This window comes from Seriola dumerili, unplaced genomic scaffold (genome assembly GCF_002260705.1).
Source record: "Seriola dumerili isolate Sdu_G_001 unplaced genomic scaffold, Sdu_1.0 BDQW01000052.1, whole genome shotgun sequence".
NCBI classification, from domain to species: domain Eukaryota; kingdom Metazoa; phylum Chordata; class Actinopteri; order Carangiformes; family Carangidae; genus Seriola; species Seriola dumerili.
The window spans coordinates 22,352,970-22,370,655 of record NW_019174307.1 but is presented as its reverse complement, the minus strand read 5'-3'; the positions used below and the strand labels follow the sequence as shown (position 1 = coordinate 22,370,655).

The following is a 17,686-nucleotide window of genomic DNA, read 5'->3' as shown; positions in this document are numbered from 1 at the left end:
TGTTAAATATCAATTTAATCTTGCTGATGCTGTGCAGTACTCCCTCCGTCGGTCTATTGTACGGTGGCATATTCGGGAGGAAATTGTGATGAACATGGAGGAAAAGAACAATAACTCATCGCACATCAAGAGTCAATAAACAGATTTTTCCCAACCACACACACACACACACACACACACACACACACACACACACACACCCCTCCCAACCCCTGATCCATCATCACTGTGAGGGATGTATTTGAATGACAATACTTTATGCTGTGCAATCACACAGCTGCCTTTTCTTTCTTTTTTTTTATAAAGCACAGTGGCTTGGCTCAGGGACAGCATTGACCGCTAAAACAGTCTGATGCCAACAACCATGGGAAAGGTAAAGAAAATCGTTATGGTTTTACCCACACTTTACACACACCTGTATTTTACTGAATAATTTTATTTTATAGGAGTTTTTCTGTATCACTGCTTGACCGTATTAAAATCAGAAACCATCCTTCTGTGTGCGTTTGTGACGATTGCTTTTCGCAGATCATATTTTACGAGGACAGAAACTTCCAAGGGCGCTCTCACGAGTGCAGCAGCGACTGCGCTGACCTTCACTCCTTCTTAAACAGATGCAACTCCATCAGGGTGGAGAGCGGCTGCTTCATGGTCTATGAGAGGCCCAACTACATGGGCAACCAGTACTACCTGAGGAGAGGAGAGTACTCTGACAACCAGCGTCTGATTGGCATCAGCGACTGTGTCAGATCTTGTCGTATGATCCCCCAGGTAGGTCATGAAGACCTGCTTTCAGATTTTCTTTGAAGATTTTTACGACAATATCCATAAATAATAGAAAAGTGTCGCTTTTTACAATGTTAAATGCTTGTTCTTTGTAAATCAAGAGTTGAAAGTACCAGTGGTAAAGTTTGTGACCACTTAGAGGCTTAAAAACAACAAAGAAAATCTCTGGACATCAATGGGATGTATTATTGTACTGTAGACAGTAACAGAGTTTTCCATCCTGTGCCAGCACCAAGGCTCCTACAAGATGAGGCTGTACGAACGCTCCGACATGTCTGGCCAGATGCACGAGCTAGACGACGACTGTCCCAACGTCCAGGACCAGCTCAGCATGTCTGACTTCAACTCCTGCAACGTGATGGACGGCCACTGGCTGCTGTATGACCAGCCCAACTACAAGGGCAGAGTGTACTACCTGAGGCCCGGAGAGTACAGGAGATACAGCGACTGGGGAGGCGTCAGCCCGAGAGTCGGTTCCCTCAGAAAAATCACCGACCTCAACTGAAGTGAAGCTTCGTTTAAATGCATCTTTCCCTGAGTTTCCCAATAAACTTGAACCGCTTCATAAAACATGAATGTCTTATTTTGTGTGTATTTGCCAGTTCTCAGCTGTGGTTTGCTGCCTCTCAATTGGTCATGAGAAATAACTAGTTACTAGAGTCACAATTTTGAAAGTGCAGGTGCAGATATTTCTTCTTTCAGTTTGAGTACAGAACATATCTACTGTCTGAGGGCGAAACTAAAGAATGCATCTATCATAGCTTCTGGTGAACTTAATCCTCTCCACGCCTAGACATACCTCACCAAACAATACAAGAGTTGCCCTCTCCCAGTTTGTGCCCCTGATGGGATTAGCTGATTTCCACGGTGGTGAAGTTCATCCATATGATTATTGTTACACATAAAATAAAATAAAAACCTACATAGAGAGAGGAAGTGCAGCGTGGAGAGTGTGAGACAGGAAGAAGTGATTCTGGACAGATCCAACAGTAAAATCACAGAATATGAAGTAAACAGTAAAAGATCAGGATGGATCTAGTAAAGCAGGATGTGGGTGATATATAACAAACAGCAGTGGAGCATGAAATTCATATAGTTTTTACCAAATCAAAAATTATGAAATGATACAAATAAATTGAAATTGATTGACGATGACGACTGTAGCTAGAACACTTTAATATATCCTAAAATACACCTATAAATTATGGGAACTGTACATGTTCTGTTCATGGTTGTCTTAATATTTAGAAAATAATCTTTGTATAATAGTTAAAAGACAATATTTTTTGGCAAAAATCATCCAAATTTCCCACTAAATGTGCTTTTTATACACCAGAGATAAAAGTGTCCCGTGTCTGCAGCCCAAGCTTCTTTGTTTCAAGTATTTCTCATTATCAACAAAAGTACTATAGTCTTTTATAGTTGTTTTATGTCACTAGATAATATTAACATTGATTACATTGATATCAAACATTATTAACACTGTAACATAAATATACATTTACATTTTAAGGATTTTACGCAAACAGGCATATGATAATATCCAGGAAAAATTGCTTTGTAATAAAAATGAATTTGCTACATAAACTACCACTGCTCATCGGCCTTCTGATAATATCAGAAATCATCAAGTTGATATGTTTTCTATATATGTAGTTATGTTAGTTCATCTGTATGGCACCATACCACCAAACACTTACAATGACACCGTGTAAAATATTTTCCAGGATTGATATCTATGAATAATTAATCATAATTAAAGAGACACGTTACACAACCTGTGGTGGACAGTGATGTCATGAAATAAAAATAATAGTCATTATGTGATATATCTGCACCCAATATTGGGACAGCATGCTAATGTCGCGGTGTATTTATAAAGGGGGGGGATGCTTGAAAGAGTCAAATATGGCTGCGTATCATCAAGGGAATTGTAGTCCACTGAGTCAAAACTGTCAGATACTTACACACCTGAAGCTGAGGGCGAAGAGTTAGTAAGTGAAATAAAAGTTGACATAAGCATCCCACACACATACAGGTAACATACAGAGCATTGTCACGCTGTTCAAATCCTAATAAAATCTTTATGTCCAGTGTAGCATACGGCACAGCAGCGCAGTATACACTTACTTATTTGCATACAGTGGGGTTGCTCAGGTAGCGCAGTAGAGAAAGTGAATGGCTTCCTGCTCTGTTACGCAACATATTTAATGCGAAAGGGCTGTTCCATATTGTTCTGCAGCCATTGTCCACTGGATGTGTGGATACCATACTAGTCTTTTCCTTTGTCCACGCATGTCAAAACACCAAACCAAGTTAATTATTTATCCTTTTTTTTCAAATACAAATCCATATTTCTGACCCAATGTTGTGCTCCAACAAAAAGGTAAACATGTGCCAGTAGCCTTCAATTATAACTATGAGAGAATTTGAATAACAATACTTTGTTTGTCAAGAGGTAGTATAAAAAGCCCTGAAAACATGGGGAATCTCTCCAACGGAGACCATGGGCAAGGTAAGTACTGTTTTTCCTCTCTGCTCAGATTAAAAAGGTTGTCACTTTTGCTCTCAGTATGTTTTATGTCGAGCTGAACTCGTATTCTCGGGTAGTTCGGCGAACTCAACCGACAGCTCGTGACGCTTGTACCTTTATTTTCCTTCCCCCAGATTATCTTTTACGAGGACAAGAACTTCCAGGGTCGGAGCTATGAGTGCAGCAATGACTGCACGGACCTTCACTCGTACTTCAGCCGATGCAACTCCATCAGGGTGGAGAGCGGCTGCTTCATGATCTATGAACGACCCAACTTCATGGGCCACCAGTACTTCATGAGGAGGGGAGAGTACCCCGACTACCAGAGATGGATGGGCTTCAGTAGCTGTATCCGCTCGTGCCGGATGATCCCAGTGGTAAGTGGGTTAATGTTCATTTCACAAACTGACCTTTGTGCATCGATCTGTGTCACAAGCCTGAACTCATCATTCATCTTTCCTTCGGTTCCACAGTATCGAGGCTCCTACAGATTGCGTATCTACGAGAAACCCGACTTCAGTGGTCACATGATGGAGTTCATGGACGACTGTACCTGTGTGTCTGACCGTTTCCATCACCGCCACGTCTACTCCTGTAATGTTATGAATGGCTACTGGATCTTCTACGAGTACCCCAACTACCGAGGCAGACAGTACTTCCTGAGACCAGGGGAGTACAGGAGGTACCGCGACTGGTGCGCCACCTGCGCCATCGTCGGCTCCTTCAGGAGGGTCACCGAATTTTAGCCATTGAGCGAAACCTTGCTGTAAATATCAAACACTTTGTTTATTAAAGATGTTGAATTTTTAACCTTCTTTGTGAATGTGTTTTCATTGATTTGTAAAGTATTGGCATTGAAAGGCATTGAAAAGTTTGATTTTGTTGTGTGTAGCTTTGAAAGGGCTGCTAACACTTCGACAGTGTGGTTTGCACATGTTGTACTTACTCTGTAAATATTGTGAACAAAAGGGTAAAAAGAACATTTAAATTATTGTTTACTCCTGAACTATAGGTAACAAAAGGGGCAAGCAGCCATAACTGTACTGTGGTTGGTCCAAAGCAAATAAACTACCCATCAATTGGGCAACTGATATGTTATCTGTGATACTTGTTTTGTCTTATGTTCCTCCGTGTGCTCTGTCGAATATAAACCACAAATCATTACAATCATTTATTATAACCTTATTATAAAATTACATACTTTATACTACTATAAATCCTTACATGAGTAGCACCATTTCCTGTGGCTCCATTGCTGCTCCCGTAATTTACTGGTATTTAAAAACATAATAATCACTTCCTCCACCTCAAAATAAAAGTATTGGGTTTATTCACGTTTAACTTATGTTCTTGTATTTTAAAGTGAAGATGAGATATTGTTTTTGTTTTGCTTGTATATCAAGTCTTGGCACAGACGATCCAAATCAAGATCAAGGGCCATCACGAAGTCCCTGTTTGCTCTTTACTGAATGGTTTTGATACCAGTCAAATTTTTACTATTATAAAATGAGAAGTTATATTCGACTGATAATGACAATAAACTTTATTGAATACGTTATTTACCCTCTGCCAGCTCTGCACGGCCAGAACAGCAGAACCTGGATCAACAGAGGGAGACGTACTGAGCGAAGGGGAAAGACGAAGAGAGAAAGTTACCTGTGGCAGTAGTTTTGGGAACAGTTATGATGTTAAACCAGCATCAAACAATGATAAGAAAACTAACATCAGACATTTCAGATTGTTATTACAGTGAAGAAATAAAGGAGTCACTCTTGCGTGGTGTACTAATAAATACGTTTTCGGTTCCTTTTTTTTTCTTCCCTACATATCTGGAATGTGCAGTTCCCTGTGAACTGCAGCGCTGCGCGTCGTCGCCCAACTTTCTTTCCACTTGGCTGAGTGAGAAGCTTCTCTGGGAAAGGTTAATGCTTCCACCCCCCTGCTCCCCTCCCCCCTTCATGCAGATGTCAAAGCAGAGTTGCTGGTGCATGATCCCTCACCGGCTTTCAGCTCACGCAAAAAAAACCCACCAGTTGCATTTGTTGGCACATGTTAAGAAGGGGCACAAGCAGCAGCTCCACGGTGTTTTTTAAATTATTGTCCCATATATAACGGTACAATTTGTTCATTTCTCTCAGATTGACACACTTCAACAACGAGTATTTACTGTGGGCAACCCTCTGTCTAATTTCTCTCTGAATGTTCCCACAAAAAAAAAAACACACATCAACTGTTTAACAAGTTCCTCAACATCCCCTTCATCATTCAGAGTTTGCATTGGTGTGTTTCATCATTTAGACTAAAGTGCACAGGCCAGTCTGGTAATCCAGCTGCATGTCTATTCATGTGTTAGTCACACAACTTTCAGTGTTGACACAGCAGAGATTAGTGGTGAAAGACGAGCGAACACGACGACCAGTTCACCGATTCGCCGGGTTTATGTTCAAATACATATGTAAACCAATGTCCAGAAAAGAAAACAACAACAACAACAACAACAACAACAACAATTTAATGCATATTTCAATAAATCACTGTTATGTGAATATTAGACATTTGGCACGTCAAGATAAAGCTTGCTCGTAATTGTCCGGTTGGTAGCCATTAAACCACCGCAGAGGAAAATGGTGCCAATCAAGTCTGAACCTGAACGAAGTCAAACCATGAGGGAAATATTTTATTGATGTTTGTTTCATCCACTAACTTGACGAACATTACAGTCTCCTCATCACTGAACAACGGACGTGACGTTTTCACCTGCCGCTGCATTTAGTTTTTCTTCAGTTCAGCAGAAGCTTCTGTGGATGTTTAAGTCACAGGCTTCATGAACAGTGTGTCATGATTTATTCCCAGTTTCTGTTGCATTTTGGTGCATTTTTCTTTTTATTGATAAAGCAGCTTTTCCACCTCAGCAAAGTGGATAAACTGTATAATTTGTGTATAATTAAAAAAACGCACATAAAAGAAACTCGCAGCCTTCAGGGGCCGTTGTCCAGGCCTGTCGTCACCTTGGCCTCCTTCAGGCCTGATTTGACCAGCGCTAAATTAACCAATTACTTCCCACTGAATCAATGTTCTTACCAAAACAAGCTTTACCAATTCAGTTACACTACTCAGTAAATTGTTAGAACATAATTCAACAGAGATTTTATCATTTGAGTTGTTCCTCCCCTCATACAGACACCCTGGGTCCTCCATGTGCTAAACTCCTCCGCATATTAAAACTGTAATAAAAAATAAGGGCAACTTCATCACGTCCTAATAACTGATTATTGACACCTGTTATGCTAAAATATTGTTATTTTCCTGATAGGTTTCTTTAAGACCAATAAGAAAGAGTAATAAACTAGTGAATGCTTTTAAATAAGCAATAAGGTTTAGTGTTATTCATTACTACTGCCAGTGTAGCTGCACAACGACAAAGTTTCCCCCCCCTCATTCTTTTCACATTATGTATTAAAAGTTTTCAAGTAAAATACATTATTTAGAAAAAAAGGTGTAGTGTAGTTAATAAATCCTACAAAATTAACATTCCAGTTGTTCAGGTTATTGCTCATTTGCTGATGTTAATGCATTTTCATTTCATTTAAATTTCCCTTTTAAACGATTTACATTAGATGAACATGAAACGACTCTTTTAATTTCCAGGATTTGATATCAACGGATGGAGGATGTTGTTGTGAAAATACGAACATACAAAGTCAGTATATTTAATTCTTTATAGCAACTGAATATTTGCACAGGTTCTGGGTCCCTCATGGGTTTGACAGAGATGTGGCCCGACGTTTGCGCTCTTTCCACCAGTGGCGGTCAGACCATATGTGGAGAACCTTCTGACTGAGAATGGAGCGCACACAAAGCTTATGCTTATAATAGACAATGCAGTCGACTGCTGCCAGAAATGTATGGACGGAAAAGCATTGTTACACATTTATAGGCCCCTGTTCAGCAAAAGTCATACTGCTAATTCATCAGCTTTGCACATTTGAATAACAACACATCATGGGCCCTGGGTTTCTGTATAAAAAGGGCCTGGAGTCATGGAGTAGGCAGAGCAAGTTGAACCATCCACTGGAAACAACCTAAACCACCATCATGGGCAAGGTAAAGAGATATTTACTTATGTTTTCACATATTTAAAACTTCTAACTATTAACTGACTTTAGTTTTTATACAGCAAAATTAATCTAATATGATATGATCACTATCTGACTCTTAAATCATCATCTTTGCCGTGTTCTCTTTTTCAGATCATCTTCTACGAGGAGAGGAACTTCCAGGGCCGCTCCTATGAGTGCATGAGCGACTGCTCCGACATGTCCTCCTACCTGAGCAGGTGCCAGTCCTGCAGGGTGGAGAGCGGCTGCTTCATGGTCTACGAGCGTCCCAACTACATGGGCATGCAGTTCTTCCTGAGGAGGGGAGAGTACCACGACATGCAGCGCATGATGAGCATGGGCATGATGTTTGACACCATCAGGTCCTGCAGGATGATCCCCTATGTAAGAGACCTCATCTCTACACCCCTTTGATTTTTATACATTTAGACTTGCTCCATTTTTAGAGTAGCTAGTGGGGATACTCACATTTTCCCTGCATTGAATTACAGCACAGAGGCCAGTTCAGGATGAGGATCTACGAGAGGGAGAACTTCGGTGGTCAGATGAATGAGCTGATGGACGACTGCGACAACATCATGGAGCGCTACCGCATGTCCGACTGCATGTCCTGCAACGTGATGGACGGCCACTGGCTGATGTACGAGCAGCCCCACTTCAGAGGCAGGATGATGTACCTGAGGCCCGGAGAGTACAGGAGCTTCAGGGACATGGGCATGAGCGGCACCAGGTTCATGAGCATGAGGCGCATCACTGACATGTGCTAGACTCCTGTATTTGACTTAAGGAAATAAAAATGATGTGTAATTCATAAACAAGCTTGTCCAGTGCTCACTTTCTCTATGTGGTTTGTCCTTTATGGTAAAAACAACTAAATAACTATATAACAAAACTGGAAGCTAGTATACAGTATATATTAGCTTCCAGTTCCAAAAGGTACAATCAGTCAACTTTAAAGTTATCAGTATTTAATAATCCTTCATAAATCCTGTTTACTTCAAAAACCTGACTTAAATTTAGACGCCAAACTTTGGAGCTTTACCTGGTGTTTTCTCCACTGATCAATATCAGCTTGCATTTAGACAGTTGCAGTTGATTCGTCAGGGGAGCAGTTTTCATGGGAGAAATTAAGAATAAAAATGTCCGGAGAAACTTCCACAAACACTCCTGCAGCGTAAACATCAGCCTCAACTCACAGGTTGTCCTGTAACATGATGAGATGCTGCACACAAACATTAGAAAACACAACAAACCGAATGATGGATTATTATATACAGGTTGCTACAAGTTGTTTTTGTACCATAAGAGGTCTAGAGGTCAATATGTGTCTGGGTCCTCGGTCCGAGTCTGGCCCATATGCTTCCACATCTGGACAGAGTCTGGCTGTTATCCTCCATTATTGACTCACAGCTGGAAGATTTTCTGTGTGTGCGCCAGAATTGGTCCAGATGTGGAAGTAGCACACTGTGTATGGGTCAGATTCGGGCCGAGGAACCAGGCGTATACTGGGCCAGAAGAAAACAAGCATGTGGCCCAAGAATGGGCCGGATTCATTGGTGCTGCAGGAGGTGGAAATAAGACTTTACATTACGTTTATGTATTTGTCTTTTAAGCAATTAAATGAATGATTTAGTTTATATGACTTTCAAATTTCTTCTCAGGATATTATTATTATTATTATTGTTATTATTATGTTTGTGCTCTTTTCCATCATGGCTGCTAACTGATGGCCATCAGCAGGTTTTCCACAGGTCTGTTACTTAAGAAATTGCAAAGGTAACGGCTATAGCAAAAGTAGCTGGTGGCATCAAGTGATCTGGTCAGAAACCTGCATTTTAATATGGAGGTGGACAGTTTCGTGGTCATGCTGTTCTCATGTAATTCCTTTTTGGCTCTGTTGGATCCTATATTCTATATCAGCATCTATATCTCAGTCATCGGCCATCTTAATAAGCATTGATAACTGAATATAAGTAACGTATTTCAGCAGAAGCACAACATGTGGCGAGACTAGAACACATGGATTCGGTGTGGACATCCAGCAGCTGCTTTCCACTGGGACTTTTCTACATTTAAAAAGTATTATGTTAAAAGTTTAGTTTACTACCTGCTGCAAAACCATAACAGCAGGGGCTCGTTCTTTTTTTTTTCTTTTTTTGAAATGGTTCAGAAAACTTGTGACTCCCATAACATGGCCATTGTTCTATTTACTAAACTCTGGAGAACAAAAGACCACTCGCAACACAAAATGCCATATCTTTCCCATTGTGTGTCACAATGTGATTCTGATGGGCGAGCGTGACTCTTTTATATTCCCATTGTAATGGCAGACAATTGTTTTTGAATGTCAGCTTTTTTGAAAAGCTGGTATGGCTTCCACATTACGTAACATGTATGTTTTTACTTATAAACAGGGCGACATACTTTAAACAAATTAATTATTTTAATGTTGGAAAAGACACTGAAAATGTTTCCCCTCTGTATCTAACATATATTTATATACTATAGGCAATATATGTGGGGAAATCAGTAATATGAATAAGTATGTATGCATATCTTAAGTATGATGAACACACATTTGAAAGAAATTACAATGTACATGATGTGAATTCAATGATCCCATGTCTTTTCTCCCCCCTAGCTTTACTAGCGAGTGAAATTAAATGTTTAAACAAGTTGATTATTTTCAATGGGTTCAGGATCCAGACTTAACGATCCAGTGTATTTCATAATATGTTTCCAAAAACTCTGCAATAACTGTCCAGTGCCAGATCATTGGTAAGAGATGTGTATAGTATGTTCTGTCAACCCACTCTCACAGCAGTGTGCACATTAGTCAAAATATTTAATCTATTGATTTGTGGACATGGACAAGAATTTCCCTTTTTTTTCTTGACACTCAACGCCCATCTTTTACACTTATGTATTTCAAATTGGAAATTTACTTTTTGAATGAAGCGCTACATTCATTAAAGGAGCTATTTGTAAGTTTTGCTATTGCCACATAGCAAACGTTAGCATTAACAGCTGTTTACTTGCCAGTCTCGCCAAAAGCTTCAGCCATCGTTGCGTTTACAAGACAAGAGGTAATAACACGTCCTCTGAGCAGCGCTACTCCTTCAGCGCAAACTAGACGCTACAGTGACTCGGTATCGGAAAGTGACGAGACAGCTTGTCCGAACTGGGGCTAGTTGGTTGCTAACTTCAGTAGAAGAAAAGTGGTGATAGAAATGGAAGCAAGAAGGTTGCTTTCAACCACTGGACACAGCTGTTGGCGAGTAAAGGAATTAAGTTTGATGCTAAACTTGCAACAGTTCTTCCAGACTGGTGGGTAAACAGATGTTAACGCTAACGTTAGCTATGCAGCAATATCAAAACTTACAAAAAGTTCCTTTAATGGTAAACATTCTATTTGTTTTTCACTTATGTGTGCTAACATCAACATAATTGAATGATTCAGTAAATTTAATCACTTCTCTTCACAGTAGTAGTTCAGGTAGCAGTCGACCTGACCACCAAAGCATTTCCCAATAATAACATGCTACGTTTTTTTAATCTCCTGCATTAAAATGGCCACAAAATACAGAATATTAAACATATAATATATGTTTATTATTGGGTGACAAGTCACTTATACTGTCTGTTCATTTAGCAAATGTACCATGTCCTATAGAGGGCAAGGGTTGCCAATAAAAAAAACTCTAGTTTAAGTTGCACTTATCTGTGATTTAGCGCTATTAGAAACAAACTGTGGCTATTGCATTAATCCTACTAGTTTAATTCACACTGAATAAAGTCAGAAACATGTTTGCCTCTTATATTTGAAGTAAATAAGTTTTAGTGGCATCAGAATCCATGATCTGGTCTCAATAACTTCCTCTTGCGAAAGATAGCTAAGACATATTCATCTGTGTAGGTATTTGACAAATGTAAAGAATCGTTAATGTCTACTACTAAGTAAAAAACCTATATATGGTTTCGAGTAACCCAGCATGGTTTAAAAATTGGATGATGCTGCCTTCATTTGTTTTAGTCCCCATGTATGTCATCTTCTGACCTTAACATACATACTGCATGTTTACGATGAGTTTAGGTTGTGAACTGTTGTGTGAGTGTCAGACCACTCAGTAGCCATTAACAGAGGAACCCATTTAAAAGATAATCACTAGATTTTTATTTAAAATCTTGCTTTTATACATCTGTGATTTAGTAGCAGGAATCCATGATGCGCCTCATGCTCATGAACCTGGTGCCGCTCATGCCCATGTCCCTGAAGCTCCTGTACTCTCCGGGCCTCAGGTACATCATCCTGCCTCTGAAGTGGGGCTGCTCGTACATCAGCCAGTGGCCGTCCATCACGTTGCAGGACATGCAGTCGTTCATGCGGTAACGATCCATCATGTTGTCGCAGTCGTCCATCAGCTCATGCATCTGACCACCGAAGTTCTCCCTCTCGTAGATCCTCATCCTGAACTGGCCTCTGTGCTGTAAAGTGAAATGAGTAACTATGAGTTGCAGTGATAATGTTTTTTAAATAATAATAATAATTAAATTAAAAGCGATTTATAATACCATGGGGATCATGCGGCAAGACCTGATGCAATCGCTCATGCCCATACGCTGGTAGTCAGAGTACTCGCCCCTCCTCACAAAGAACTGGTTTCCCATGTAGTTGGTGCGGTCGTAGACCATGAAGCAGCCGCTCTCCACCCTGCAGGAGTGGCACCTGCTCAGGTAGGAGGACATATCGGCGCAGTCGCTGCTGGTCTCATAGGAACGACCCTGGAAGTTCCTGTCCTCGTAGAAGATGATCTGGAAGAAGAAAACACAAGAAACCATCATGCAGTGTATCACATATTGTTTTAAGTGGAAATTTCACATTATTTTAATTTGATGTTTGCATCCGATTAAACTTAAAATATGAGCAGCAGAAGTTGCACACACCTTTCCCATGGTCATGGCTACAGTTGAACTGTTTTTGCTCAAAATGACTGCACAATTTTCTCCATGCCCTCCTGCCACTTTTATACCTGACCCCCGCACCCAAGGGATACCATGACCCCATTGTTCAAATTCCTGACAGAGCAACATGGAGCAGGGAGAGGCCCCCGTGTAGGGTTCAATTCAAAGTGACCTTCAACAGATGATGATTTGCGGTGGTTGCAGGTTGTGAGAAGAGGCTCAGCTTTGTATTGTCTTTGGCTGCTGAACAACAGACGTGTTTTCCACAAACATACCTTCCTTTGAAGGCATTAATCTAATGTTTTTAATCAAGAATAAACCAGAAAGATTGGACTTAATATATATAATATATATATATATACATAATTAATGCATTTGAGTAAGTAAGCAAGTAGCTTGTTTTGATTGAAAGCAGTGAAGAAACAAATGCACAACTTGCTGAAGCTCAATAGACTAAATCAAATATAGTAAATAAAACCATATAATAGATTTTAAACAATCGCAATCATACACCAGGAAATATATTACTGATTTTTATTATTTCAAAATCAGAATATCTCTGAATAAAAACATATTTCATAAAATTTTCATATTTTTCAGCAATTTTTTGTACCGGTTTGAATCCGACTAGTTGCTGACAGTGAATTTCATGGATATGAACACTATACATGTCTGCGTCTTGTTTCCAAGGGTCCGATTTCTTCTCAAACATAATCTTCAAATAATGACTCAGCTATTTGAATCAGCTGATCATAAAGTATGAATCAATTACTCATACAAACGTCTTTAAAAAGCGTAACTGTGTGTGAATCATCTGTCGAGCCCCTTATCGTTGTGAAAAAAAAAAGGTTTAATTACTCTTTTCTAATCAGGCATACAACTGATCACATGCAGCATCTCACTCTGTTTTAATTCAATATATTTACTCCCACCTTTAACCGATGACCAAGTGAGGTTAAGATAAAATAAGATGAATATAAGATGATAGAGGAAACTCAAATTTGACACAGTAGCACAAGGAGAAAACGTAATAAGAAATAAAATAAGGACAGAAACAGAATCTAAGATAAAATAGAGATACTATATACAATGTAAAATTAAGTAATTAAGTGATTGTGCAGCTGGGGTATAGGTTTGAGGTTTATGGAGTTTATCTCGTTCTGAACAACCAATTAGCACTTTTTTTAAGTAACTTTTAGAATATTGCTATTTTTTAAAAACAACTTTTGTAAGTAACCACTTGATCCTACTTTACTTTTGACCAAACTGATGAAATTTAATTGTAAAACCAGTTAATAATTGAGGCCCAACAACAGTCAGGAAATGTGTCTGGTGTTTTGAGGAGGTTGGTTTCATGACTTCAGACAAACTCTGACTTCAAGTCTACGGGTTTCTAAGGTGCGACGTGGAGTTAATCAGATAGTGACACAAGTTTATACGGGAGTGGAAGTGTCAGATATTCTGATTTCTCATCATACAGGAAAACCCACTCTGCCTGTTATAAATAGAGTAACTTGACCCATAATTTGCAGAACAATCAGCAGAGAGTTTTGCTGAGATTTCAAAGGTTTTATTGTAACACTTATGTTTATGTAGAAGAAACAGAGGTCTTGCATGAAACATGAAACCTCTTGCACAGGTCTTGCATGAAACAGAGGTCTGATGGAGGCTGAGTGAAGCCGACGAGTTCAGGTGAGGACAAACCTGAGCAGAGGGAAACCAAGGGTCAATAACAAGGATTCTGAGACGCAGCAATCACTCACAAAACTTAGCGGTGGCCTGAGCAGTGTTACCACGCTGGTAAACAGAGCGGAGAGCAGAGCCTGGTAGATATACTGCTGGTAGTTGATTACTGATAGTAGACAGCTGTGCAGGAAGACTCCATCTGAAGTTACCACGCCCGGACTGACAAGACTCACAGAAACACAAGGAAGGAGGAGGAGAAGACTGTGCCCTGACATTTTTGGGATTTGACAAATATGTTAATTATATTGCCGGCATTACATTTCATTCAAAATATATTTGCTGTTGCAAATTAGTTGCATACAAACATAAACACTTGGAGACAGGGTCCATAAATCACACCGTCTCTGTGACCACTCGGAGTTTGACCTTAGAAGCCTGATGTTGATCACAGGTTTCCCCCACATATCCAGCAGATAGGGGAAGTGTGTTGACATGCTTTTGATTTTATTGTGGACAGTTTTGTCGCTGTACTGCTGCTCACTCAGTGAAGTTTTTAGTCACAGTAACTTGGTGAGTTTGTGGTATGTCAGGCCTCTTCTGCCCTCTAGTGTCAAACATCACTGGAAGCAGATTCAACCTCACATCCAGATCGACAGGCCAGGGATGAATACAGTGATGTTACCTGCCTGATATCAGCGTGTGGTGTGTTGGGTGAAGTCTGGCCTTTTGACCAGATGCCTCCTACACTCACCGACTTTCTGTTCTGGATTATAAATGTTTGGTCTGCTATGAATTTCAGTTGTGCAAATGTGCTTTATGTTTACCAGCCACGTTCATCCGGAGGATCTACAGACCGGTAAGGCTGATCATTCATTATTTTGAGACGCCGCTGTGTTAATGTGCTGTTGAGTGTCATATTCTGTGTTGCCCTATTACCTTTATTTTTTTATATGTGATGAAATGATTCCAAAGCAACCAAATACCTTTTATATCTGCAGAAGAAATAACAGAAAATACAGCCTCAGACTTTAAGGTTTAAGGTTTAAAATGGGGCAGTACCTGTTCAGGTAGGTCAGGTCTGGGGTAATAACCTGTAGTCAGATTTGTTTGCACGGCTGATACAGATGCATGTTATAGTATGAATGCATACATCATGTGTAGATTTTATGTGTAACTTTTTGCACTTGAAAAGACAAAAGAATCAATTTGAACTTGTTGGTTAATTACAGAATTTCTTGGTGTTTGATTTTGGTCTCAATTTGAGACACAAAGGTCAGTGTTTTTTTGTTTTGTTTGTTGTTGATTTTTTTAGCCACAACAAATGAGTACCTGGGCTAGACAGTAGTTCTAATGTGCTAATGTTAGCAACAACAACAACAACAATAACAACAATAATAACAATAAAAAAGTGGCAATAAGTTACTGAGCTTTGCATTAATTATATAGTCTTTCTTAAATATTGGCATCATGTTATTAGCTCATGTATGCAGAACCATTTCAACTGAGACCAAACTGTCTGCATTCAGACACTAATCCTTATTTGAATCCACATGTCCGTGTTTGTGTCTGACGTTGTGCAGGAATGTGTGCTGCACATCACTCGTGCATTTAACAACTGAACCAGCCGAATGGTTAAAATGCAATATAACAAAGAAGACTGTGCTGTGACTCGTTTACTCCTCCCTGCATCAGATAATTAAAAAACATGCTTCACTTTGTCTTGCCACAGCAACGTGTGAGATATTATGTGACAAATAATTCCTTATAATCTGCCTAATGCTGTTTTACTCAAAGCTCAGAGCGACATTAATTATTTTTATTTATTTATTTTTAATCAACTTTAAGTGTTATTATCTGATAAGAGCCTAAATTATAATTAATGATTTAAAGCATTTCTCAATTCATATATTTTATAAACAATATAAAATTTGTGAAAACGTACGGTTGAAAAATAATGAAAATATTTGAGATGTTTCATCTTGAGAACAAATGTTGATCCTCAACTATTTTTCTAACTGTCTTCTTCTATTGTGTATTCAAATTATACAATATACAAACACAATTAAATCAACATCAAAACTTGTTTATCCCATGTGGAATATGAACATGATTTTATTTCCAAGATCAGATTTATTTATCTTTTCAAATACAGATTGATTTGGAAATTTAACAGGAGTCAGTGATGCGCCTGATGGAGCTGAATCTCATTCCATCGTATCCCATGTCCCTGAAGTTCCTGTACTCTCCGGGCCTCAGGTACATCATCTTGCCTCTGTAGTGGGGCTGCTCGTACATCAGCCAGTGGCCGTCCATCACGTTGCAGGACTGGCAGTCGGACATGCGGTAGCGGTCCTGGATGTTGTCGCAGTCCTCGTTCAGCTCATGCATCTGACCACCGAAGTTCTCCATCTCGTAGAGCCTGATTCTGTAGGAACCTTTGTGCTGTTGCGAAATAATAAAAATACACACTGGTTAATCATTTTGATGGAAACTTATAGATACATTTTTTTTACTTAACAAAACTATGACTTAAATAACCAGAAGACAAAACAATAAACACAGATCAAACTTAACACACTAAGTTAAAACACACATAACATTACAAAATCAATGAGGCTCAACAACCTGAATAAGATATTAAAGAATAACTAAATAAGAAACCAAATCAAAACAAGGGCAAACTAAATCAGATTCTACTACAGAGGATACGCAGTGCTCTGTATGTGTTGATTTTCTCAGAGTTGTACCATGGGGATCATACGGCAGGACCTGATGCAGTCACCGAAACCCATCATACGCTGGTAGTCAGAGTACTCTCCTCTCCTGAGGAAGTACTGCTGGCCCATGTAGTTGGGGCGGTCGTAGACCATGAAGCAGCCGCTCTCCACCTTGCAGGAGTGACACCTGCTCAGGTGGGAGGACATGTCGGCGCAGTCGCTGCTGGTCTCATAGGAGCGACCCTGGAAGTTCTTGTCCTCGTAGAAGATGATCTGAAAAAACAAGGGATGTGTTAAATACTTGTCATGAAAGAATCTCAGTGTGGTAATAGTCAGAAAAACATTTTAATTCAAAGGACATACGTTGAATGTAAAATCTCTGTAATAAACTTACCTTGCCGTGCATGGTGGCTGATACAATGAGTGATGCTATAGCAATCCTATCCAGGATTTTAAGCCTTTTTTATACCTAACGCAGCATGCAAACAATCGATGACACTATTGTATGGAAGCCATGAGTCAGCAGCATGTCCCTCTGTTTGTGAATGCTGATGGGAACGGGTTATTATGCATCCTCTCACAGGCTTTATCATTCTAGATCAAATGGCCTCTCTGTCTGTCCTGTAACTTTTCTGATTAGTTTGAATATTATCAAGATGTTTCCTGGCATAGAGGTTACATACTTTTTTTTTTTTTTTTTTTTAAAGAGATAAATACATTTATGAATTATCTGTAATTGATAGTGTGAATCTTTTTGTTTTGTTTTTTTTACAAATACTGACTGAACTAACTCAATACAAACGCTGCATGAATTCTGTGAAGGCTGCAGCAAATAACCTGTTTAATTTATGGAAAACTTTTCTATTTGTTTTACTATATATTAT

The 17,686-nt window shown here is 39.4% G+C and overlaps 5 protein-coding genes across 6 annotated transcripts; 3 read left to right on the top strand and 2 right to left on the bottom strand.

Moving 5' to 3' along the window:
• Positions 1–364: 364 nt before the first annotated feature.
• On the top strand, positions 365–1,291 carry LOC111218064 (gamma-crystallin M2-like). Its single transcript, XM_022740157.1, has 3 exons — positions 365–373; positions 529–771; positions 1,016–1,291. Exons 1-3 carry the CDS (start codon positions 365–367, stop codon positions 1,289–1,291), a joined length of 528 nt encoding a protein of 175 aa, XP_022595878.1.
• Positions 1,292–3,280: 1,989 nt separating this feature from the next.
• Positions 3,281–4,065, top strand: LOC111218241 (gamma-crystallin M2-like). 2 transcript variants are annotated; one of them, XM_022740446.1, is made up of 3 exons: positions 3,281–3,301; positions 3,454–3,696; positions 3,793–4,065. In XM_022740446.1, exons 1-3 carry the CDS (start codon positions 3,293–3,295, stop codon positions 4,063–4,065), a joined length of 525 nt encoding a protein of 174 aa, XP_022596167.1. In that variant the 5' UTR covers positions 3,281–3,292. The 2 variants fall into 2 exon arrangements, with proteins under 2 accessions (XP_022596167.1, XP_022596166.1); XM_022740445.1 differs by having other exon boundaries at positions 3,293–3,301; positions 3,454–3,693.
• Positions 4,066–7,414: 3,349 nt separating this feature from the next.
• LOC111218256 (gamma-crystallin M1) lies at positions 7,415–8,204 on the top strand. Its single transcript, XM_022740468.1, has 3 exons — positions 7,415–7,423; positions 7,570–7,821; positions 7,929–8,204. Exons 1-3 carry the CDS (start codon positions 7,415–7,417, stop codon positions 8,202–8,204), a joined length of 537 nt encoding a protein of 178 aa, XP_022596189.1.
• Positions 8,205–11,643: 3,439 nt separating this feature from the next.
• Positions 11,644–12,396, bottom strand: LOC111218281 (gamma-crystallin M3-like). Its single transcript, XM_022740504.1, has 3 exons — positions 12,382–12,396; positions 12,010–12,249; positions 11,644–11,922 (listed from the first exon to the last, which is right to left on the bottom strand). The coding sequence occupies exons 1-3, from the start codon at positions 12,394–12,396 to the stop codon at positions 11,644–11,646; spliced, it is 534 nt and encodes a 177-aa protein (XP_022596225.1).
• A 3,855-nt stretch (positions 12,397–16,251) lies between these two features.
• Positions 16,252–17,208, bottom strand: LOC111218249 (gamma-crystallin M3-like). The gene is made up of 3 exons (XM_022740459.1): positions 17,197–17,208; positions 16,833–17,075; positions 16,252–16,527 (listed from the first exon to the last, which is right to left on the bottom strand). Exons 1-3 carry the CDS (start codon positions 17,206–17,208, stop codon positions 16,252–16,254), a joined length of 531 nt encoding a protein of 176 aa, XP_022596180.1.
• Between the last annotated feature and the right edge of the window lie 478 nt (positions 17,209–17,686).